At 40.0% G+C, this 27,208-nt stretch overlaps 1 protein-coding gene across 1 annotated transcript; it reads left to right on the plus strand.

Moving 5' to 3' along the window:
• The first annotated feature begins 20 nt into the window (after positions 1-20).
• On the plus strand, positions 21-22,100 carry Nle (notchless protein homolog 1). The gene is made up of 14 exons (XM_076213354.1): positions 21-182; positions 3,056-3,142; positions 3,256-3,394; positions 4,659-4,807; positions 6,567-6,712; positions 8,302-8,411; positions 11,037-11,192; positions 13,068-13,175; positions 15,671-15,803; positions 17,008-17,145; positions 18,419-18,536; positions 19,533-19,636; positions 21,441-21,567; positions 22,042-22,100. The coding sequence occupies exons 1-14, from the start codon at positions 178-180 to the stop codon at positions 22,052-22,054; spliced, it is 1,533 nt and encodes a 510-aa protein (XP_076069469.1). The 5' UTR covers positions 21-177; the 3' UTR covers positions 22,055-22,100.
• Positions 22,101-27,208: the final 5,108 nt, after the last annotated feature.

A 27,208-nucleotide genomic window follows, 5' to 3' on the forward strand; every position in this document is an offset into this window, starting at 1 on the left:
GACAATATCTAACATTGCGTCAAAGTAACAGCTGCACGTGTGAACATGTAAACAAACCGATGCAGCAAGTCGCAACTGTCGTATTGTCACTGTGTGTGAGAACTACTGAATCAATTGCCTATTGTGTGCTGTAAAGGAAAAGAAAAAAGTAGTATTCCCGTAACGCCCGTCTTTGCAATGGCGTAAGAATGACTTATTTTTATTCATCTCTTTTAATGTGTGAATAATGTGCTGGTAGTCGAATAAACGAAGACGGTATACAAGTTTACACTAATTCTTCATCAACAATTTGTAACAAGTCACATATCTTATATAGTAGATCTTATGAAAGTGACTCTTAGGCCTATGCATCCAGTTCTGTATTATGTGGTGATGGCTGCAGAACCATAATTTTTAGGGTAGTTGAATTCAACTTTATTTACTTCCCAGCATGTGTATAGTTTCGGAGTCAAAACCTCCTGGATGATCAGTTTGGGGACAAACCACTCCCACATATCTGCCTGAGGCTCAATAATTAGAACTGGCCTGTGATTAAGTTTGATGCCACTTTTGGTGAGGTTGAGCCATGTGGGATTGGAGGCTCCTCTGGAATGATTACTTATTTGCTTTACTTGGTGAAATTTTGAGGGTAATCCTCTGTCATGGTTGTGGTGGTCCATCATGGTCTCACTAATTGCCGAACAAAACCGAGAAAAGCCGAACAAAACAACAAAACCCAAGCAAGGACGGGTTTTGCTCAAATGCATACTTCTATATATATATGGTTGCATTATTTGAACTATTTTCTTTAAAATGTGTGATTTCCATGTAATATGATCAAAGAGAAGTTACGTTTTTATCCTCTGCAAAATTACCGAACACAGCTACGGTTCGTCCAGCCCGCCATCTATGATCACTGGTGGTATGGATCAAACTACACTCTTTTAAGTTTCTTACTGTTGTGTTAAATTACATGAAAATCACACATTTTAAAGAAAAGAGTTTAAATAATTCAACTATATGCAGTCTATTACAGTAATAACACAACAGTAAGAAACTTAAAAGAGTGTAGTTTGATCCATACCACCAGTGATCATAGACGGCGGGCTGGACGAATCGTAGCTGGGGTCGGTAAAATTGCAGAGGATAAAAACGTAAGTTCTCTTTGATCATATTACATGCAAATCACACATTTTAACGAAAATAGTTCAAATAATGCAACCATATATATATAGAAGTGTGCATTTGAGCAAAACCCGTCCTTGTTTGGGTTTTGTTGTTTTGTTCGGCTTTTCTCGGTTTTGTTCAGTTTGTTCGGCAATTAGTGAGACCCGTCCATCACAGGTTCTAACAAATTACCAACCAAACCCAGCCAAGGACAGTTTATGCTCAAATGCACAATCTTATATAAAAAATTGGCATATGATTGCATTATTTGACCTATTTTCTTTAAAATATGTGATTTTCATTTAATTTCATCAAAGAGAACTTATGCTTTTATCCTCTGTAAAATTACCGACCACAGCTACGAATGCCGTTCAGCCCTCCATCTATGATCACTGGTGGTATGGATCACCATACACTCTATTAAGTTTCTTACTATTATGTTATTAGTGTAATAGATTGCATATAGTTGAATTATTTGAACTATTTTCTTTAAAATGTGTGATTAATTTACCAACCACAGCTACGAATACCATCCAGCCTGCCATCTATGATCACTGGTGGTATGGATCAAACTACACTCTATTAAGTTTCTTGTGTTATTAGTGTAATAGATTGCATATAGTTGAATTATATCAACTATTTTCTTTAAAATGTGTGATTTTCATGTAATTTGATCTAAGAGAAATTGTTTTTAGCATCTGCAAAATGACTGACCACAGCTACGAATACTGGAACAAATTAGCATATGGTTGTATTATTTGAACTATTTTCTTTAAAATGTGTGTTTTTCATGTAATTTGATCAAAGAGAAGTTACATTTTTAGCCTCTGCAATATTACCAACCACAGCTACGAATCCCCGACCAAACCCAATCAAGGATGGTTTTTGCTCAAATGCACAATTTTATGTAAAAAGTTAGCATATGGTTGCATTATTTGAACTATTTTCTTTAAAATGTGTGATTGTCATGTAATTTGATCAAAGAAAATAGTTCAAATAATGCAACCATATGCTAATTTTTTACGGTATTTGTAGCTGTGGTTGGTCATTTTGCAGAAGCTAAAAACATAATTTCTCTTTAGTCAAATTACATGAGAATCACACATTTGAAAGAAAATAGTTGAAATAATCCAATTATATGCAATCTACTACACTAGTAACACAATAGTAAGAAACTTAATAGTGTATTTTGATCCATACCACCAGTAATCATAGATGGCGGGCTGGACGGTATTCATAGCTGTGGTCGGTAATTTTGTAGAGGATAAAAATGTAACTTATCTTTGATGAAATTACATGAAAATTACACATTTGAAAGAAAATAGGTCAAATAATGCAACCATATGCTAATCTTTTATATAAAATTGTGCATTTGAGCAGAAATCATCCTTGGTCAGGTTTGGTTGGTAATTAGGGAGACCAGTCCACCGCTATACTGTAGTCATTCCTAGCATCCCTTGTCTGAAGGTTCAGCTGGTCTGGCATTGAGTTTGAGGTTGCGCTGCAGTCCACTTTGTATCCAGGCACTGTTGGATCATCAGGAATCATGCTCAGAAATTTATCTAATTAATTTTTAAAAGGGCAGTGGCCTGTCATCCAGGAGCCAAGAAAAGAGGGAGGGGTGGTGAATGGGAGTGGTGTGTGTGGAGATGAAATAGGTGGGAATGGAGTATGTGGGGATGAAATGGGTGGGAGTGGATTTTTGCCCTTAATTACTTCAGTACAATGATGCCTATGTAGGCATCATGAGGCATGAGTGGGTACAAGATTTTTTTTTTTTGCCCATATCTTATTAGTTCAAATTTCTATTTAATGAACAGTATGTTGTTTTCACTTGTTGGTAACCAGAATTTGAATACTCTTATTCAAGACATATATAGAATTTTGATTGTATTTTTCTTCCTTTCAGGGGTTTAGGCAAAAGAATAAATTCTGAAGAATCCACAAATATGGTTATACCAGAAAAACAGAATAGAATAGAAGAAGATAGTGATGAGTAAGTAAAGAAAATTAAATTTCCATGAATTGAGGTATATTTACTTCAGTATCTTATAACATTGAATATCTTTATAAACACCTTGATAATGACTTACTTCATATACTTTGCAGTGAATCCAAGGTTGAGGCAGTAAATGTGTTAGCACAGTTCAAGGCTGAGTCTGGAGATGCTGCTGGACCTCCAATTGAGTTACCACTGACATTAAGCAAAGACAAATTGCAGCTTATTCTTAATGCATTACTAAAGCAGGTATGACTGGGTTTTAGTTGACAATAAGAGAATTCATGAATTTGAATTAGGAATTTGTTTAATACCTATTTGAGAATTGTTTTGAATACAAGGTTTCAGATATAAATGTTAAACCTCTATCAGTTATTGGAACTATTTCTTCATGGTTATTATAAAATGAGTGTGCCTACTATATAATACTGGGTTGAACTTGTCTTAATACAAATATTCATTGTGCTGTGAGAATTCAATGAGAAAGCCCCACCAGAAAGAACAGTTATGATACTATTGTCATAAACAAGGAATTTGGCAAAGTCCTTAGACTACAAGATCATTGAGACATTTATAGCAATGACAAGAAGTGGTTAACCAACTTCATAGCAGGAAGACAGTGCAGAATAAACTCAAACAACTAAATTTCTAGAATGATAAAAGTACATCGGAGTCTTCTTGGGAGCAAAGCTCTCATCTATATTATTGTATATTTTGTCATGCATACTTTTATGAAAGGTTAAAAAAAATCTGAGTTTCTATGAATTGTAATAACAGGGTGCACCAAAACCATCCTAAGAGGACATCTGCACGCTGAAACAAAAATTACCCTTAAAACAACACATGAAAATGATAGGTACACAGTTCCATACCACAACCCTAAAAACCACCTACCCATGTCATTACAAGTGAGACTGAAGATGTAGGAAGTAGATGAGGATTAATGGGAGAATTTTAATGCTTAAACTAACAGCTTTGTGTTCAAGACCCTATGGGTTGAAATGTTCAAGTATTTAAATTCTTCCATTAATACTCTTCTAATTCCTCCTCCTTCAGTCTCATTTGTCATTATATATTCTATTCCCCAATTCATTACATCATACTACCACCACCAGCTGAACATAATAAAAAACAGCTTACTACTCAAACATATGTGACAAGCTCCCCTCTGTACTACAAAACTCATCTACACAAAAAACACATTCACACTCAGATCTCTAAACAAGCTCTCCAAGACAGACCACCAAACTCAGTACTCCACTAACACCCCCTAGGCATTAACCCCACAGAAAAATCCTTCTCAAGAGAAGTAGGAATCAGTGGAACACTTGCATTTGGGAGACCATCCAGCATCATAACAGGACTAACACAGAATAGGCCTAGCCACAGATTCAAACTGCCTTAGGTACAACCACCTTACAAATGGCAGAGTACCTTATATGCCCCACACTAACAGTCCTAAGTAAACAACACAATATTTCTTCCCTGATTGACATATTTTTTATTTTAACAGGAAGAAACCACCCCATACAGTTTCTTTGTCAATGAAAATGAGATCACTGGGACTCTGGAGAAAGCACTAGAAGGTGCTGCAAGTGAAGAAAAGGTTGTGTCAATCTTATACCAGCCACAAGCCATCTTTCGAGTTCGAGCAGTAACCAGGCAAGTCTGTTGGCAATATGTAGGCAGCAATTTTCCTTTTTTATTTTTCTCTTTACAATTTTCAACTTCCATATACAGTGTAAAATTGACTGAGTCCATGGACGCCAGGACGATTTACTCCCATATTACTCTTGGTTAATTTCTGTTGAAAAAACTTTCTTTGCTGTTAAAATATATATATATATATATATATATATATGGATCTCCTACTGGGATTCGAACCTTCGCTTGAGCAGCTTGCTTCTTACAAGACGAAGATCGTACCATCATGCCATCCTGACCCTGATGGTACGATCTTCATCTTGTAAGAAGCAAGCTGCTCATGCAAGGGTTCGAATCCCAGTAGTTTTAGAAGAAAAATTGTTGAATCAGCCTTAATCGAAGAATCCCTGGACATAATCTCACGGCTAGCTGTGAGCCACTTGGTTAAGAATTATCACCCTCCTGACCCTGCTTCCTGCCCACTTCACTCCTGACCTCACACCTCCACCCACACATCCCCTCACCTCTGACTTCGCCCTGCGTGACGGATTGCCCCGTTTTAGCTCTGCATATTCCCCCTCTACTCACATCTCAATTGTATTTATGTCTCTGCAAATTCTTGTAATCTGGACTTTCCTGAAGAGGGCTATAGCTATTAGCTGAAATATAGAAGTTACACTTTCTTCTAAAGTTTCCTTTTATTCCGACTGTGGGTTCTTCATGATTATTATATATATATATATGCACAGTAGACCACTTGGAAAAAGAAACTAACGAAGCAGAGCGCTTTCGTATATTACATCTTGTAATATACGAAAGTGCTCTGCTTCGTTAGTTTCTTTTTCCAAGTGGTCTACTTTGCATAAGTGAACACACATACCTGTGTTCTTATTAGCATATATATATATATATATATATATATCATACAGTCTCCATGACCGTTGTGCAGAGGATTTGAACCACTGCTTATGGACCCAAGAGAGGCTCCACAACACCCGCCTTTGACCACTCGACCACAGACGATCTAAAACCGTATGAACTCGTAATCTATCTGATTACAGAGATCGGGGAGGGCGCTAACTGCTCCCCCATATAACCCCCATTTTACCATACGGCTAATCACACCAGTCTGTGGTCGAATGGTCAAAGGCTGGTAGTGTGGAGCCTCTCTTGAGTCCATAATCAGTGGTTCGAATCCTCTGCACGACAGTCATGGAGATTGTATGATTGATGTCGCTGTCCACTAGCAAATTATTCACATAGTTACGATGGCGAGAAGCGTGAGGGGGATTCGTTCTAGTCCTTACCATTCCCACTGGTGCAATTAGCTGTATGGTAAAATGGGGGTTATATGGGGGAGCAGTTAGCGCCCTCCCCAATCTCGGTAATCAGATATATTACGAGTTCATACGGTTTTAGATCGTCTGTGGTCGAGTGGTCAAAGGCGGGTGTTGTGGAGCCTCTCTTGGGTCCCTAAGCAGTAGTTCGAATCCTCTGTGCAACGGTCATGGAGATAGTATGATTGATGTCGCTGTCCACTAGCGAATTATTCACATATATATATATATATATATATATATATATATATATATAGATATATATATATATATATATATATATATATATATATATATATATATATATATATATATATGAGTGTAGACTATGCAGAATCATGTGCAACTTGTTATGATAAATATGATATTTTTCCCTCTGAATTTCATGATCAATTGCAACTTATTTAATTGTATTGGACAATTGTGTCTTCTACTTTCAGATGCACTTCATCATTACCAGGCCATGCTGAATCTGTACTCTGTGCTTCCTTCAGTCCAGATGGGAGACACATGGCTTCAGGGTCTGGGGACACCACAGTCAGATTTTGGGATGTGAATACTGAAACTCCTCATTTTACATGTAAAAGTAAGGATTTAATACCTTCAGTACATCCACACAAAATTACATCCACACCCAGATCACCAAACAAGTTCTTCAAGAAAGACCAAAGTCACTACTCCACCAAGAACCCTAGACATCTGTATCACAAAAAATCCCGGTCAAGTGAAGTAAGAACCACACTGGCAGGGTTACATTCAGGACACCGTCCAGCCTTAAAATGATATCAACACAGAATAGATCTGGCCACCAGATCAAAACACTAGATGCATTCACCACAAAGAGGACACTGAACACCTCATCCAGCAATGCCCCACACTAACAATCCCTAGATAGCAACACAATATTTCTTCCTTGAGTGATTGTTGGTCCCATTTGGAGGTTATAATTTACCTGGGAGCTGTGGATTTCCTACAAGAGAGGCCTGGGGCAAAAAATTTAAGGGTACCTTTGATCTGGATGGAATTGTCTGGTATTTCCTTGAGCAAAAAGATGAGAGATCAAGAGTTGATGTAAATACTGTGCGTGTGTGTGTGTTTATATATATATATATATATATATATATATATATATATATATATACATACATACATTTTTATCAACCACAATACACTTTAATTCTAAGCCATCATCATCAAGCCACTTGTGGAGCCAGCATGCAGAAATTGAAATGTGATATGGCAAAGGATTCAAACCATATGCAGCACATGACGAATGTTAGTGACTTAACCGACTGTGGCATCAAGATATACATATATATATATATATATATATATATATATATATATATATATTTTTTTTTTTTTTTTTTTTTTTTTTCCCCACTATCATGCCTGATTTTTATGTGAGGGGATAAGGAGGGAGGGTGACTGTGTAAATCTGTGGTTCTTAACCTTTTTTGGCAACATCCTAAAACCATATCCAGATTGACAATGGGAACTTTTAATCATTTTGTTTTATTTGAAATTCAAAATAATTGTGCTTCTAAAAATGTGTGACAAACAAAAAATACTTGGATTATTATTAATACTTAGATGTTAATGATTTAAGTATTCTAACACAGTATTGTTACTTATGATAATATTTTTAATGGGAATGTTGGGAAGATAATAAATTCATAAATCCTTGGCAACCCATTCAAATGGCTTGGTGACCCAGGGGTTAAGAACCACTGGTGTAGATGAAGTGGCACACCCTGCTGTTGACATGCTGTTTCATATTACATTGATTCAGACCTGGGCAGTGGATAGGGGACAGGGGTAATCCTTCATCTACAAGGAACTAAGATAAAAGGTGGGGGTGGGATGGGTGGGGGTAGTACATGTCTTGGTTGGCTACCTCCTTTAAAAGGGGGAAGAAGCCTATTGGTATATAGATAGACATAGATAAATTATAAAAAAAAAAATGCTCTACCACACAAACCAGTCACAATCTTTAGTGGCTGAAGTTGTTTGTTTAATTGTTTGCACTAATAAACAAAAACAGGCTGGATTACTTAGGATTCACATCTGATCATATATACCTCCTATATCCAGACACTGTATATCTGGATCTTCTTGGCCCACTCAAGGATATGTGGGATATTAGTTTATTGTATGTACCATTCTTCTGTGCAGGTCACCGTCACTGGGTTCTCATCACATCATGGTCTCCAGATGGCTGTCGTTTGGCATCAGGATGCAAACAGGGACAGGTTTGCATCTGGGACCCAGCAACTGGAAAGCAGGTTAGTTATGTTGTTAATATATAAATAAGTTTGCTTTATTTATTGAAATTGTTATCGTAATGCTTAACTTACAAAGATGAGACCAGTGATGAGTACCTGCATGTCCTGGTCCTTCAAGATGGATGACAGAGAGAATCATGTCCCTTTTGCCTTCAAATGCTATGAACACCTTCACCACTATCTAGAGGTGCATCTTTAAAAGTTGGCACTCACTCTCCAGACTGTGTCTAAGATTTCTCTTTCACATTGTCAACTTTTTCATCTTGTGAGAACTGACAACCAACAACTCTTGTCCACCTTTACCTACCAGGTAGTGACATAGAAACAGACCCTTTTCAATACAATTTAGTCTATAGTCTAACATTTCATTGAGTTGCAATGATAGAAGAAGTGAGAGGAGAGACTGAAGTAGTTAGTAACTGAGTTTGAAAAGATGTATGAGAAAACGAAGTTGAGTAAATGCGGACAAAAGTAAAGTGCTGTAATGTACAAAGAGTGATGAGAGTGGCAGGATGGATGTGAACATTAAGGATGAGGGGCTGTAGGAAGTACAAAGTTTTAAGTATATGGGGTCACATCTGGCAGTGAATCAGTTGTTGCCTCAAGTTTCACTAAGTGGAAAACCCGCAGCCCGGAAGTAAACATGTGGATGGTATGAAAGGTGTTGTTCTTGGTCTATTAAGTTGTATTTATTTCTTTCTTAATTTGTTCCTTTTCTTTATGTTTAAGGTGGTTATCTCCTGTATGTATTTGTAGTTGAATATTTTCCCGTAGCTCCAGGGAATGTGTTTCTTGCATACCTTCTGGATGGCAGTTGCTATTTTGTTTACTGCTTTATCCCGGGAAGACATGTCTGTTTACAAGTATTCTACATAAATACATATACCAAAGGCTTTTCCCCTCTTACACAGGGGGTAGCCAAAAAGAAAAAGGCATAGAAATCACTCCCACCCATTTCATTTCCCATATAATCCACTCCCCTCCACCGTCCTCCCTCCCTCCTATCTTGGCACCTCCTGGATGATGGGTCATCCCTACATCCTGTCCACTGCCCTGGGTCAGAAGCAGTGTTGCAAGACACAGCACATCCACAGCAAGGCCACTTCATAAATTCGGCAACCCCCTCCTCAAAGTATTCTAATTCACTATATCTTTTTAGTACTTTTGCTACTTTGCTTTATGGTAGTTTATTGTGCCAACAGCACTTTATGGGGCAGAAACATGTAACAAGAGAGGAAGAGAGGAGTTTGAATGTGTTTGAGATGAGGTGCCTGAGAAGTATGATAGGGGTTACTAGGGTGGATAGAGTGAGAAACGAGGAGGTGAAGAGGACAACGGGAGTGGAAAGGGAGTTGGGAGATAGGGTGGATGAAAGAGTATTGGGATAGTTTGGACACATGGAAAGAATGAGTGAAGAAAGATTACTAAAAGAGGTGTGGAAGGCAGAGGTGGGTGGAGTGAACATGAGTAGGTGACCTAGGATGAGATGGATGGATGGGGTGAAAGGGGTATTGGGAAAGAGGGGAATGTCTGTTGAGGAAGGATGGGAGAGGACAAAAGATAGGGGTGAAAGGAGAATGGTTGTATATGGACAATACTGCGATGCATGAAGGGGAGTGGATGGGGGGGGGTGAGGGAATATGTGTGAAAAATAAATTGATGCAGCCCAAAGGGATTTCTCCCCATCTTCTCCATTTCTGCATGAGGGAACAGAGAGCGAGGGTCGCCGATTTAATGAAGCAGCCTTGATGTGAATGTGCTGTGTCTTGTGACACTGCTTCTGATCCAGGGTAGTGAGTGAGATGCAGGAATGACCTGTCATCCAGGAGGAGCCAAGATAAGAGGGAGGGAAGGGATGGATGGGAGTGGAGTATGTGGGGATGGAATGGGTGGGAGTGGAGTATGTGGGGATGGAATGGGTGGGAGTGGAGTATGTGGGGATGGAATGGGTGGGAGTGGAGTATGTGGGGATGGAATGGGTGGGAGTGGAGTATGTGGGGATGGAATGGGTTGGAGTGGATTTTATGCCTTTGTTTTTGGCTACCTCCCTTGTAAGGGGGTAAGAGCCTTTTGTATATGTATGTCTTTCCACCCCCCTAATCTCAGCCTCATGACCAGATTTCTCAGAGTTCATTCTCATAGCCCCCACCATACCTCCAAAACACTACAGTTCATACACATTTTGGCTCTTCCTTTTGTGCCTCTTTCAAATTTCACATCTGTGTTCCATATAGTTCCATGGACACAATTGCTTCCTCATAAAATCTCTTCATCATGTTCATCTTAGATATCTGTTTATCATAATATTTTTCATTTTTCCCAGACATTTGCATGCTTCCCTTTCTCTGTAATTTACTACCACAGTTCCTACATTCACCACTATACATGAGTTCAAATACGTAAATGTCCCCAATTCCTGCAGCATCTCACCCTTTAAACTCACCTCCAATCCACCATCACCATCACCCATTATACATCACTTCACCTTACTTTTGCCCACATTTACTTTCATCTTTCTCCTCTCACACTCTCAAACACTGCCACCAATTGTTTCAATCTCTCTTCTGACTCAGCCATATGTGCCATATTTGGAAATAATAACCAATGGAAAATGTTCTCTTTCAGTTAGGGCGGAACATGACAGGCCACAAGATGTGGGTGTCATGCCTTTGCTGGGAACCTCTCCACCTTTCTAAAAGTGGAGAGAGCACTCATCTTGCTTCAGCGGGTAAAGATGGCAATATTCGTATCTGGAATGTTTTCAGTGGTACTTGTCAAAAGGTAAGCATTTGTAATATTAAAGTATTTCCTCCTCTGTGTTCTTCCTTTTTTTCCACTACTTGTACTTTTTCCTCTTCCACTTCGTCTTCTTTGTCTTTTTCTTCCTTTTCTTCTTTATCTTTTCCTTATAGTTTGGGAAGGTGTGCAAAAGGAGGAAGTTGAATGTAAATGTGGGTAAAAGTAAGGGGATGAGATGTACAAGGGGAGAGGATGGCATCAAATTGGAAGTGAGTATTAAGGGAGAGAGGCTGGAGGAAGTGGATAGCTTTAGATACTTAGGGGCACATGTGGTGGGAAAAGGAGTGGAGGTGAAGGTAGAATGCAAATTAAGAGAAGCAAGTAAATGCCTTGGGGGATTAAAAATAGTAATGAGAAATAGTCATTTGGGAATGGATGCTAAGGGGAGATTGTATGAAGAGGTGATTGTGCCAACAGCACTGTATGGAGCAGAAACATGGAACATAGAGAGTTTAAATGTGTTGAGATGAGATGTCTGAGAAGTATGGTAGATACTAGGCTGGATAGAATGAGAAATGAGGAGGTAAGGAGGAGAGAGGGGATGGAAAAGGAGATGGGAGATATGGTTGGCAAAGAGTATTGGGATGGTTTGGATACATGGAAAGAATTAATGAAAAAAGATTTGTAAAAGAAGCGTGGAAGGCAGAGGTGGATGGAGTGAACATGAGGGGGCTGACCAAGGATGAGATGGATGGATGGGGTAAAAGGGATCTAGAGAAAAAGGGGAATGTCTGTTGAGGAAGGAAAGGAGAAGACAGAAGATAGGGGTGATGGAGAATGGTTGTGTATGGATGATGCTGTAATGGATGGAAGGGAGTGGGTGGGGGGTGGAGGGGTTAGGGAATGGTTGTGTGAATGATATTTTGATGCAGCCCAAGGGGATTTCTCTCTGTCTTCTCTTTTTCTCCATAAGGAGAAGGATAGGGTGGGAGGTTGCCAATGAAATGAAGCATCCATGCTGTCTTGCTGCATTGCTTATGACCTAGGGCAGTGGGTGAGATGTAGGGATGACCCGTCATCCAGTAGGAGCCAAGAAAAGAGGAAGGGAGGGAGGGGTGGTGAATGGGAGTGGAGCGGGTGGGGATGAAATGGATGGGAATGGAATTGTACCTTTCGACTTTGGCTACCTTCCCCTTTTGTCTTCTTGTTCTTATCATTTCACCTTCCCCTTTTGTCTTCTTGATCTTGTTCTTCTCCCTTCTCCTCCTTCTCCTTCTCCTTCTCCTCCTTCTCCTCCTTCTCCTCCCGCTTCTTCTTCTTCTTTCTCTTTAACTTCAAGGAACTAAGATGAAAAGGATGGTGTAAGTGGGTAATAAGTCTTTGACATGGCCATAGCTAGATCCTTTGATTTGGTTGCAGGTTGTATACATTTTGTTCTGGCTACAGCCACCCTTGCCCTCACCTTACTTTTACCCACATTTACTTTCATCTTTCTCCTCTCACATACCCTCCCGAACTCCCTCAGCTGAAAGGTAGACCTTGAATTCAAAGGGTGTTCTGATTAACATACACCCTCCTTGGCCTATGATGACCCTCACTTACATAGAAATAAAAAGGCCTTTTCCCCCTTATAAGGTGGGTGGCTGATTCTAAACTTGTCTAAACTATGAATTTCCCCTCACAGTTTAGGTAAATTATCTGTTGAAAATTATAAAAAAAATTCCATAGTATACTACATTGGGGGTGAGATTAAGGAAATGTATAAATTCTTGTTTGTAAATGTACTAAATTTATGAATCATTTTGATATCATGAACACTCCTTCTCAAAGAGGGATAGGATGGTGCCACCTTACAGAGGACTTCATGAAGCAGGGACTTAGACGTATACTTGAATTTAATTATTTAAACCATTCCAGATTCTTTCAGGTCATCTGCAAAGTATAACAGCTTTACGGTGGAGTGGGGAAGGTCTTCTATATTCAGCATCCCAGGACAGAACCATAAAAGTCTGGAGAGCAGAAGATGTAAGAATTATTTGTTTTTTCTTAATATATTTCACCAACCACTTTGGCATAGCACTGTCAACCAATCAATGTGTAGCTTTGGGGTCTTTCTTGCAGGAGACTCGCTGTCTTTATAAATCCAGCCACTGCCATCAATTTGGATCTTAGGTCACACAAGGGAGAATTTTTGTAGTGTTGTCAGAAATTGAACATTGGGTTGCATAAGATAGCATGTTCCTTGTCTTCTTTGTGATGACTGCATTTGGGGCATGTGGAGTCTAAAACCTGGTCAGTTCTATGTTGGTATTGAGTGTAGGTGTGGAAATACTTCTTTAGGAGTGTTTTCTCTTTTGGGTTTATGATGGGGGTACCTGATTTATGCAGTCAGTGTGGGTCATATTGCACACTCAGGAAATATATGCAAAAAATTTTGATGGAATAATTTTTAAAAGTACAACACGCTGTCAATGCTACTTCCCGATGGGAATATTTAAATCTGTATAAAAATGCTCCCTTTCCTCCACACTTCTCACTACCAGGCCCATATGCACTTACAAAGACCCACATCTCCCTTCTCAGTTTCACCTTCATCCACATTACCCTTGAAGAAACCTCCTTCCACACAACCACTTGCTTACCTACCTCCTCATTTACTAGTAGAGCCACCCCTTCCCTTCTTCATCCTCTCTTCACTCCTGACACCCTCCCCACAACACTCTCAAACTCAAAATCACCCTTCCCTTTCAGTTTAATTTCACTCAATGCCAGCACATCCATCATTTGTCTTACAAACATTTTGCCTATCCCCTCCCTTTTACTGTCATCTGTACCACACCCACGCACATTAAAATATTCAAACCGGGTTCTGGTTGAAAAACTCCTGCCTTGACTTCTCACAGGAATATACTTATAGGGCTTGAGAGCAGGATGCCTAGTCTCACAGTCCATTCCATCTCAGCTACCTTTATGACCCTAGTGGGAAGACTCTATGGCAGTATTCTTTCTTCCTCCTACCACAGGGGAAAGACAGATATGGAAATACCTACTCAGAGAAGTGGTATATAATATCAAAGGCTTTTTCTCCCTTACAAGGGAGGTAGCCAGAAAACAAAGGCATAAAATCCACTCCCACCCATTCCATCCCCACATACTCCACTCCCATTCACCCCCCACCTTTAACCCCTTCCATACGGTGCCGCACACGTAGGCGTCATGAGGAGCAAGTGGATTCGCGACGCTGCCATATCGGCGTCTTGATTATATTTATTGTAGTCGCCCCTGTGTTTTTACATTCTCCCAAATGCGCCCTTAATCCCATTCTCTGTGGTTTTCAAAATTCGCGGGTGAAAGAGAGAACGATCGATATAAGCGGCGACTATATTTTATGATGCGAATATTATTTCGTTACGTCGTACGGCTGGCATTGGCTGCTGCCCGCGAGATTTAAGTCCCGTATTGAAGTGGTTAATACATGACAGTATTAAGAGAGGATATGACTGCATAATGGAGGGACAGTCACAGTGCAATAAGAGAGCATAATTTCTCTATGATTAGAGATTTCCTCTAACATAGGCAAAATTATGTGAGGTCTGGTCCTAAGGGGCACCCCATATATTCTTTAAAGTATTGATTGCATACTATTGCACAGTTTATACTGTACAGTAACATGCAACCAATATACTAGACGGGATATTGATATTCTACTCAGGCAAGTCTAGTTCACTTGTTTTCAATGTCTCGACACAATTCAGTCTTATTTCTCATTGTATAAGATTTTAAATTCTTGATTGTAACCTCTCTCATATAGAATTGTTATTAATAATGTCTTAAATTGTTAAATTACTGGTGTCTTTTAAATCATTTACAAGCATGTTGTCTAGGCACTATTTTCAAATATTCTATCTCATATGTCATGGGAGTGTGGTTTATACACTCCAAAACTGGAGCTGTAACCAACACAAGACAATCCTCTCAACCACAAACACATCAGTACATAAAGACTCTAACCATATTACATATAAACATAAATGGACTCATTGACTAACACACAGAACTGCTCTACTTGCTACACGAGCAGAACATGCACATTGCACTTATACAAGAAACACAAAACAAAATACTATCATCTAAACAGCAATACAACTTTCTCAGTAAGTATTTCTCCAAAATTAACTTTAAGCCCACCATACCAGAAAACAGAAGAAGAATTAAATATATACAGAAAATCAAAACAGAATGAAGCCACCTTTCCAAAGTTAAGACACAGAAGGGGCTATCAAGAAATACAGTGGTAGAATTCTTTCCCATAACCACAGAAGGAAAAGGAACTGAGACTACACAGAAGTGTTTGAATTCCAGTCTTTAGGTGTAAAACGCTTCACACAGTTTCTATACAGAATACATGAACAAGATGTGTTACCACAAAAAATGTTATAACATGTACAGTACTCGTGTATATAATTAGTCAAATGTTAATTGATTGATTAACTCAAGTTCTATTTTTGTTCAATTTTCAGGGAGTTATGTGTCGAACTCTCCAAGGCCATGGTCACTGGGTGAACACTTTAGCACTGAATACAGATTATGTTCTACGCACTGGTGCATCCACAGCAGAAGCGCTCATGAAGGCACAACCTCAATATGCTGAAAGTAAGGACAAGGAAACAAACATTTAATACAAGTGCTGCAATGTCCTGCAGATGGAGGGCATTGTTTATTTCTTACTTACAGTATTTTTATTTATAATTGAAGGTAAAAGACCACTACTGACGGTATTAAGAGTGGGGGGACAGCATAACAGAGGGACAGTTGTAGTACAACAAAGTAGCATCATCTCTCTATGAGTAGATATTTTCTCTAACACAGACAAAAGAATGTGTAGTTCTGGTCTGTAGAGGGTATCCCATATTGATCCTAAAGTATCACTTGCATGCTACTAAGCAGATTTTTACCTTACAGTAACATCTCCCATAGTTGTGGGTATAATTTCGCCAAGATTATGAAGTTCTTGTTTCTTTTGAGCCATAGAAAATTATCTTTCCACTTGAGAAAGACATATTTTTATCTGCCATATTCCACATTTTTACTGCAATACCTCATACTAGGGTATGGACTGCATATTATTGTGCAATGTTAATTAATTATGCAGTATTAAGGGTGGGGGGAATAGAAGGAAAGTTATTGAGTAGTGGGATGATAAAATGAAGAAGGTTGTAGAAGAGAAGAAGGGAGCATTGAAGGGCTGGTTGCAAAGAAGGATGAGGGTAACTTGAGAGGTATGGATGATGTTTTGATGCAGTCCAAAGGGGAACGAAGAAGGAGGGTTGCCTTTTAAGTAGTGACCCTCCTGTGGATTTACTGTGTCTTGTTGCATTGGTTCTGACCCAGGCAGTGGGCATAAGACATGGATGACCTTTCATCCATGAGGAGCTAAGATGAGTGGGAAATAAAAGGTCAGTGGATGGCAGTGGAATTGGGTGGGGTTGGGTGTGCTTTGGCTGGCTACCTCCCATAAAAGGGAGAAGAGGCCCTTGGAATATAAATAGATATGTAACTTGGCTTTAGTATCATTGCCCTCCATTATAATCATAATTTTAATTTCAGTTTATTATAGCCTATATATATATATATATATATATATATAGTATATATATATATATATATATATATATATATATATATATATAGTGGAGGGGTGTGGAGTGTTTTCGGGGATGAAATGGGTGGGAATGTTTTTGTGCCTTGTCCTTTTTGGATACCCCCCTGGTAAGGGGGAAAAAACCCTTGGTATATGTATGTATGTATATAGTATACAGTAATAGAGTTAATGATTTTGTTTTTCTCCTGTTTTTAGAAAGTGAGAGGCAAAGTATAGCAGAAAAGCAGTACAGAGCAGCCATGACCATTAGTGGAGGAGTAGAAAGGCTGGTTTCTGGATCAGATGACTTCACACTGTTCTTGTGGGAGCCTAGCCGGGATAAGAAACCAATAGGTTAGAATATAAATGTTGTATTCTTTATTGGATGATAGAGGATAATGACTTTTTCTACTTGTGGCTTATTACATGCAATATTTATTTATCTATGTATTCATTTATTTATTATTATTTTTCTTCTTCTTCTTCTTCTTCTCCCTAAAATGTCTCCAAAAACCACCCTGCATCCCATAAACCAAATGTCAGTGACAGGAGCTATAAGTTTGGGTTGTAGGATGAGCTGTGGCTCTCCATGTTACATCTGATACTGAGCCCTTGAAATGAAAAATAAGTCTAGTGTTTCAAAATTAAGTTAATAATGTTTTAAGACAAGCTGTGTATAAAACAGGGATACTGAGATATTATCAGGAAACAAAATTCCCCCTTAAGTAACACCTTCATTCCTTATTTCTTAAACTACTGAAGTCACAAAGCAGCATTTATGGTAGGCACTTATGATTATATTACCATATACTACACTTTTGTTGTGATTGCATGAGGAGGAATGGGCGGTGGGGGGGGTAGTATGCGTGAGTAAATTTTGACGCAACCCGAAAGGATTTCTCCCCCTCCTCTCCTTATATACAAGGGGGGACGGAGAGGGGGGGTCGCCGATTAAATGAAGCGGCCTTGCTGTGGATGTGCTGTGTCTTGCGACACTGCTTCTGACCCAGGGCGCTGGGCAGGGTGCAGGGATGACCCGTCATCCAGGAGGTGCTCAGATGAGAGGGAGGGTGGGAGGGGTGTGGAGTGTATTTAGGGATGAAATGGGTGGGAGTGTTTTTATGCCTTTCCCTTTTTGGCTACCTCCCTTGGAAGGGGGAAAAAGCCTTGGTATATGTATGTATGTACTACACTTTTGTTAGCACATGCTGGGAATATTCTTAATATTAGGTACAGGTAATCATATTTACTGTATGTTATGGTACTTACAGTCTATTATTGCCAAGCAAATACAGTGTCTCAAAAACAGCTGAAGCAGTCATTTTTGTTCATACTGGTAGTCAGGGACATTATTATTTATTTATTTTTATTTTATTTTTTTATTTTTTTCGCAGTAATTATGATGACTGATTTTAAGATAAAAATCAACTACTCAAATAAATTTAATGTAACATGATGTATCGTCTCTTCTATCAGTACAATCTGACATTAGAGAGAAAAAAGAAAAGAAAAGAAATTGCATTTGGAGCATTTTCCCAAGCCACTACACAATTGTTACAAATTAGTGAAAATGTTCCAAAGTACAGAACCAAAAATGTAAAAACTACTGTATAATTATTTTTTCCAGAGCGCATGACAGGGCATCAGCAGTTGGTAAATGATGTTAAATTCTCTCCAGATACAAGAATAATTGCCTCTGCTTCATTTGACAAAAGCATTAGATTGTGGCATGGAACCACAGGAAAGTAAGAATATGTATAATTTTTTTTACACTGAATTATGCATTATTGGATGAATGTTCATGTGTGTTGTGTTGTCTTCTTTGATTGTGATGTAATTAGTGGAAGATGTCAATGTGGCATGTGATATGAACTTTGTTTCTTTTATCTAGCTATATACCAAAGGCTTTTCTTCCCCCTTATAAGGGAGGTAGTCAAGTCAAAGGCACATACATACTCCCATTGATTTCACTCCCACCCATTCCACTCCCATCCACCTCCTTTTCTCCCACTCATCCTGTTTCTCATGTCACTTTTTAATCCCTCAAGCCATTCACTTGCTTCTCTCAATCCATAATTTACCTCCAACTTATATCATTGATATGAGTATGTTATGCTTGTGTAAAGGTTCTGAATGTTTGTTTTTTATGTAATTTATTTTTAACTGTATGTTTTATATATGTCTGTCTTGTATCTGTGTGCATTTTGTTGTGGGTCTGTGTCCTAGAACAGCAGTTGGTTTGCAGTGTATTGTGATGTGCTTACTAGAATGGTGCTTTTATTGTGAACTAATTGTAGAGTACAGATGTGTATGCATGGGTTATAGGTCTAGAGTATTTTTGTTTTGGGTAGGGGTCTAGATACTGCCTTGCAGATGAAAGAGAGCAGGTGCGAATGTACTGTTCTCCTAGTCTGAAAAAAAAAGAAAAAAAAAATGGAGGAATAGTTATAGAAAGGGATAGTCTTAGTAAATTTGAGCTTGTTCTGAGACTAGTCACTAGCTCCCTGGAGCTGCTAGAGGTGAGGATGACAGTGTGTATCTGGACAGAATTAATGGCAAATAATTCTATCGTGCATATCTGTGGGATTGCTCCTCCAGCTGTTCTGTCATGGTTCCTCCATGGGCAGGTGTCCACCAGTGGGCCTTTGGTATTCTTGATGACCTCCAACCCCATGCACTAGTAATAAAATAAAATATACTTTGAGATAATAAAATGAGTAATGAGACGGACTTGTTCACAGATTTCTTGGTGTCTTGCGAGGTCATGTAGGTGGAGTGTATCAACTTGCCTGGTCAGCAGATTCTCGTCTTCTTGTTAGTGGAAGCAAGGATTCAACACTAAAAGGTGGGTTTACATAATGATCTATCTATATACAAATAGGTGTCTTCCCTCTTATAAGGGAGGTAGCCAGCTAAGGCATTCACCTACCCTAACCCATCACACTCCTATCACCACCCATCAGTCATTTCCCTTTTATTGTAGTCTCTTGTGGATGAAGAGTCATCTCTGTCCCCTGCCTGGGTCAGAGGTGCAGCAAGACATCCACAGCAGGACCAATAACTTCACTTAATCTCTAGAATATGATGATGCCTACTTGGGTGTCATGAGGTGTAAATGGATATATGAGGATGTTGGCATTGACTTTCTTCCTAAACACTGTGTTTGCTATCATCAACTCCCTAGACACATCACCATCATCTCACCATTACAATTTTTTTCTTGGAACTCCACACTTCCCAACCACTCTGTCTATTGATTTGTCTCCTACCCTAGCAGTGAGATCTCCCAATATCACTACATTGACATTTCTCCCAAAGCTCTCTATGCACTCATTTGAATCTATCCAAAAAGCCTCCCTTTTCTCTACACTCTCCTCACAACCAGGCCCATATGCACCTACAAAGACCCACATCTCCCTTCCCAGTTTCACCCTCATCCACATTAAACTTGAAGAAATCTCCTTCCACTCCACCACATGCTTACCTATCTCTTCACTTACTAATATAGCCACCCCTTCTCTCCCTCATTCTGTCTTCACTTCTGACACCTTCCCAACTACACTCCCTATCAACTTGGTTTCACTTAGTGCCAACACATCCATCTTTCTTCTCACAAACATACTGCCTATTTCCTCTTTTTTACCCTCAATTGTATCACATCCACGCTTATTAAAAGACCCAAACCTTAGGGTTTTGTTTGGAAAACTCCTCCCAGGCCCCTTTATGCCTTTGCTTTTTTTAGGAATGTCCCCACTGCATAATCTATTAATATCCAATTAATCACCCTTCTGTCCATTACCATTTCCCATGTCTACATATGCTTGTCTCTTTTCTTAAACATTGTGTTTGCTATCATCAGGATCCTTTCTAAACACGTCTCCAGCATCCTCTCTCCACTACAATTCATACCTAGCACCCCAAACTTCCCTACTGCTCCATCTATTGGCTCATCTCCTACTCTAGCATGAAGATTCCCCAACACCATAACATTTACTTTCCTCCCAAAACTCTCTAAGCAGTTATTTAAATCTATCCAGAAAGCCTCCCTTTCCTCTTCACTTTTCTCGCCACCAGGTCCATATGCAATGACAAAAACCCACAACTCTAATCCCAGTTTCAACTTCAACCATGTTAGCCATGGAGACACTTTCCTTCCTTCCACCATGCATTTTCCTATCTCATCAGTTGCCAGTACAGCCACTCCTTCCCTCTCTTGCCCCTTCATCACTCCTGACATTCCCCACTAACTACACTCCCAAACTCAAAATCATCCCTTCCTTTTAACTTACATACATACATACATATACCAAGGCTTTTTTCCCCCTTACCAGGGGGTAAGCCAAAAAGGACAAGGCACAAAAACATTCCCACCCATTTCATCCCCGAAAACACTCCACACCCCTCCACCCTCCATCCCATCTTAGCACCTCCTATGCTGACACATTTATCTTCCCTATTACAAACATATTGCCAGTCACTTCCATTTTACTCTCATCTGTGCCCAAACTGCAAATTGAATGCTTTTAGATATCATGCTTCAATGGTGGGGATAAGAATGCCACCAGTTTGTTGTCATCTGCCATAGAAGGTGACTATTACTATACTTTTAGCCATATTGATTAATAATAACTGTCTTATTTTATACTCAGTGTGGAGTATGGCCACCAAAAAAATGGAAATGGATTTGCCAGGCCATGCAGATGAAGTCTATGCTGTTGATTGGTCACCTGATGGGCAACGTGTTGTTAGTGGTGGCAAGGATAAAGTTATTAAAATGTAAGTATTCATCATGTTTTATATAGTTTTTCTTATTGTAAATCACTGAACCATAAAAAGTGTAATCAGGAAAATATATAGAAATATTGATTATATGAAGGGATGATTGTGCCTATGACACTGTATGGCACCAGAAAGAAGAAATTTAAACATGTTTGAGGTGAAGTGTTTGAGAAGTATGGTAGAATTTTTGAGGATGAATAGAGTGAGAAAAGAGAAGAGAGATGAGCAGGGGTGGTTAATTGGAATCCTCTTCAATCTAGAAACTTGTTGACAACTGAATAAAATTGTCACTTGTAAGATCAAACCATATTACAATGTATTTCACCATGTTGTAAATGTCAAAAGTTAGGGCTAATTCATGAGGTGTGTTAATATTCTTTATTTTGTTGAGATTAGTGTTTAGTAATTGATCATTTAAAGATAAAGTACTGACTTAGGGGTGGTGTTCTTAATTTATTTTACTTTTTTCAGATGGAGAAGATAACATGGAATCAGTATTTTCTGTACACAAATAAAATTGATGGATTAATGATTTTCTTTTCTTTGAGAACTGAATCCTGTGTTGAATAAAGGAAGGGCTATAATTCTCAGTTATTGGCAATTTATGTTCACTAGTTAGAGGGGGATGAGGTTCTCCTCAGAGGATGGCTAACTGCTGCCTCTCCACCCTCTCATGATATCCCCTGGGATTGATTCCTACCAAGGAAGTTGGTACATACATACATATACCAAGGCTTTTTTCCCCTTCCAAGGGAGGTAACCTAAAAGGGAAAGGCATAAAACACTCCCACCCATTTCATCCCTAAATACACTCCACACCCCTCCCACCCTCCCTCTCATCTGAGCACCTGGATGACGGGTCATCCCTGCACCCTGCCCACCGCCCTGGGTCAGAAGCAGTGTCGCAAGACACAACACATCCACAGCAAGGCCGCTTCATTTAATCGGCGACCCCCCCTCTCCGTCCCCCCTTGCATATAAGGAGAGGACGGGGAGAAATCCCTTCGGGCTGCGTCAAAATTTACTCACACATACTACCCCACCCCCCACCCCCCGCCCATTCCTCCTCTTGCAATCACAACATCATCCATATACAACCATTCTCCACTCACCTCTGTCTTCCGTCCTCTCCCTTCCTTCCTCAACAGACATTCCCCTCTTCCCCAAAGCCCCCTTCACCCCATCCATCCACCTCATCCTAGGACGTCCCCTCATGTTCACTCCCTCCACATCTGCCTTCCATACCTCTTTTACTAGTCTTTCTTCACTCATTCTTTCCATGTGTCCAAACCATCCTAATATTCTTTCATCAACCCTATCTCCCAGCTCCTTTTTCACCCCTGTCCTCCTCCTCACCTCCTCATTTCTCACTCTATCCAGCCTAGTAACCCCCACCATACTTCTCAGACACCTCATCTCAAACACATTCAAACTCCTTCTCTCTTCTTCTCTTATGTTCCACGTTTCTGCCTCATACAGTGCTGTTGGCACAATCACTCCTTCATACAGTCTCCTCTTCACATCCATTCCTAAATGTCTATTCCTCATTACACTCTTTAATCCACCAAGGCATTTACTCGCTTCTCTCAATCTACATTCTACCTCCACCTTCACTCCACCTTTTCCTGCTACACTTGCACCCAAGTATCTAAAACTATCCACTTCCTCCAGTCGCTCTCCCTTAATGTTCACTTCCAGTCTACTGCCACTTTCACCCCTTGTACATCTCATCACCTTACTTTTACCCACATTTATCTTTAGCTTTCTTCTATCACATACTCTCCCAAACTCTGCCACCAGCTTCCTCAATCCTCCTCCGACCCTGCCACAAGTGCAAATGACTGATAGTATGTTCATTTACTGTCAAAACATTGTCCCACTATCTAACAATAACTAGAGAAAAAAATTGGAGGTAAGGCCATGCAATGTACAAGTGTTGAAGGTGGCAGTGAGTTGGAGGTAAGTCTTTAAAAAAGAGGATGGAGGAAGTGGATAGTTTTAAGTATTTAAGTGCATATGTAGCAGGGTATAGAGGGGTTGGAGTGGGGGTAAACTGTAGAGTGAAGGAGTCAAATAAATGTCTTGGGAGGAATGAAGTGTCATGAGAAATAGGTGTCTGGGAATGGATGCAAAGAGAAGATTATATGAACAAGTGATTGTGCTTACAACACTGTACAGGGCGGCAGAGACTTGGAATGTAAGGGAGGCAGGAAGAATGAATGAAAATATATTTGAGATGAAGTGTTTAAGTAGGGTGGGGGTTATGAGGATGGATAGTGTGAAAAATAAGGTAGTTTGGAGAGCATGAGTGGAAAGAGAGATAGCAGGTAGGGTTGATGGAAAAAATAATGGGATGATTTGGGCATATGGGAAGAATGAGTGAAGAAAGAGTAGCAAAAAGAGTGGAATGCAGAGGTGAATGAAATGAACTTGAGGATAAGAACAAGAATGAGATGGAAAGATGGAGTGAATAGGGGCCTTGAGTAGAAGGGAATGTCTATTGAGCAGGGAATGGAGAGTGCAAGAGCGCTAGTGAAGAATGGTTGTGAATGAATGATAATTCAACAAAGCCTGAAGTGATTTCTCCTTGTCTAAGTATTTGTTAGTGGAAAAAAGGGAGGATTATCATGTAAATGAAATGGGAGGGGAGGTAAACCAGATTTTGTTTATTGGGCCTTACTGTGGAGGTGCCATCTTGCTGCATTGCTTCTGATCTGAGCATTGGGCAAGCAGGGATGACCCTTCATCCACAAGGAATTTCTTAGTTCCTTGTGGATGACTCAGTTTAGAAAAGAGAAAAAATATGAGTGGAACAGGCAGAGGGTTAGTGCATCCTTGGCTTTCTACCTCCTTTATGTAGGGTCAGAGGCCTTTTGGTATATAGATAGATTTCTTATTTTATCTACATATCGCACAGTAGTGATTACATACTAACATGCAGCCAGTGCTTTTGGGACTGTTTTGAGGTGCCACAACAGACCAAGGGGACACATTGTCCAGGTGTGAGTAAAATCTCTGCTCAAAGAAATGATCCTACTTTTGTATTGCAGTTTCCTTCTTTTATGCTTTTTCCTTGAAACTGTTGTTTACCACTTCTATGACTACCTCTTCTTATCCTTTGTGGTGAGAGGAAATGAATTCTGCCATCATGATTCCCATGCAAATTAAAAAAGGCAACAAAGTGGGATGGAGTGATGAAACCAGAGACCTGTTCTATGTATGTTCATCCTACAAAAAGTAAGGGCATAAGAGTGTCTGGGAAAGCTCCAATCTCAACCCCCTAAATTGGGTCATTAAATGTGCATGATTGTGGTACAAGTGAGAGTAAAAGGGAAGAGATTGGCTGTGTGTTTGTAAGAAGATAAATGGATGTGTCAGCATTAAGTGAAACTGAGTTGAAAGGGAGGGATGATTTTGAGTTTGGAGTGTGGTGAACAGTCTGGGTTCACACCAGGTAAGTCAACAACTGATTGGATAATAGCATTTTGTGTTCTTGTGGAGCACCAATATGAGTTTCAGTAGGGGTTTATTGCAGTTTATGTTGATCAAGAAGATATTGACTTAGTGTATCAAAGAGTGCTCTGGGATCTTTTGCAGATCTGTAGGATTCCTGACTTGATGTCTGGCTTATACTCTGGAACAGAGTGCTGTAAATTATGGAAGAAGCATGTCTAATTTCTTTCCTATTAATTCAGGAGTGAGGCAAGGGTACGTCCTTGCCCCAACACTTTTCAGCACCTGCATGTACTGGGTATTAGACAAAGTTGTCGCTCACTCTCATTATGGATCATCTATTGGCAACACCAAAGTCACTGACCTTGTATTTGCTGATGATGTTGTCCTTTTTATGGAGTCATTTGAGGTCTTGGTTGCAGCCCTTGAGTCACTGCACAGGGAGGTGAGATGGCTTGGATTTGAGGTCTCCTGGACCAAGACCAAGGTCCAGGAGTTTGGGGGCTTACTGGATGACACAGTTCAGTCTGTCCATGCATGTGGCAAGGACATTGAGGTCTTGGAAAGCTTTACATACCTTGGTAGTGTAGTGCATAACAGTGGTGGGTCATGTCAGGAAGTACTTTGAAGGATTGGCATTACCCATGGTGTTATGGACTCACTTAACCAGAGTATATGATGTCATTATTTATGTAGGAGGACCAAGATTTGAATCTTCAAGTCATTTGTGCTCCCATTCTTGCTGTGCAGCTATGAGACATGGACATTGAATGCTGACTTGAAGAGGCTTCTTAATGTCTTTGGTACCAACTGCCTTTTGACAGTCATGGGGTAATGCTGGAATGACTTCATATCAAACCAGAGACTGTACTGTGAGACTCAGTTTAGTAAAGTTACCAGCATAATTTGTGAATGTCAATTCCGGCTATATGAACACGTGGCACATTTCCCTGATGTTGATCCTACTCACAGGGTTGTCTCCACAAAAGACAATTTCCAGTAGAGGAGATGCCCACAGAATTCATATCTAGGGCAAGTTGATTGAACCTGTCAAGAGGTGTTTGAAGTGGGAAGGGTGTCTGCATGGGAGGTTGCCTAGAGAGACTGTTGGGGACTGACACCAGCATGTGAATGAAGCAATGCACTCCCTGGCATATGCCCCCAATTGATGGGGAGACTGTTGGGAGTGATGAGGGGGCAGGGGTGTGAAGGAGTGGCTCTGTTGGTAAGTGATGAGGTATGAAAGCATGTGGTGGAGGTAGGGGTAGCACCAATGTAAGAGACATTGAGGAGAAGTTTACAACCTTCTTCATGGAACTCGGAAGCACCCTGTTTAACCTCTCTTCGAGTTATAAACAATCCATTCGGAAAATCGAGAAAATAACTAGGAATATAGTAGATACAGAGTTAGATCTGGTCTTCAATCAAACATGTCCACACGATTTTTTTTTTTTTTTTTTTTAATCACTCGGGGCTCGAACCGAGGCCTCGTTAAATACAAGGCCAATGCTTTATCAACTGAACTACTGGATCTACAAAATCTCCAAATTGAAGTTGATCTAACTCCCAAAGAATCTAGGTAGACTGCTAACTGTAGTCCTTACCTAACTTTTCACAGACCCGAGCTCAATTCGTAACCAGTGGTGGTAGGCGTGGCTGGTCGTGGACAGCACACCCGATAGGCGACGACGGTTTTAGTCAGGTCTCTTTTTCGGGGCGTGGGAGCACCGCTGCCGCCAAATATGTAGCACAAAAGAAGGTGGTTTACATATGGGACAGTGCGACGGGCTCTTCGGTAGGCGTGGCTTGGGCGGCTTGGCTGAGGACGGTTTTAGTCGGGTAGTCTTCTTCGGGGGCGTGGGAGCACCGCTACCGCCAAATATGTAGCAGGTTTGCTACACATATAGGGACTTGGCGGGCGAGAAATACCCTGTTCTGGGTTTTGTTGATTTATTGGCAGGTGCTTGATGTATTTACAGCTTCGAGGAATGTTTCCCCTACCTCCCCTACCTACCCTACCTAGAGTAGGGGAGAGAGTCTCCCCATCTCTCCTAGGTTCCTGACCCAGGCTACCTCTCAATGGCGAACGCAGTCGCCGTTATAAAATGGGAAAACGCCTAGGTAAGCACGTTTGGTGTAGTTGTCACATAGGAAACGTGATTGTGATAAAGTATACATTATACAG

The sequence above is a fragment of the Oratosquilla oratoria genome, chromosome 31 (genome assembly GCF_046742065.1).
Source record: "Oratosquilla oratoria isolate Oo_2021 chromosome 31, ASM4674206v1, whole genome shotgun sequence".
NCBI classification, from domain to species: Eukaryota; Metazoa; Arthropoda; class Malacostraca; order Stomatopoda; family Squillidae; genus Oratosquilla; species Oratosquilla oratoria.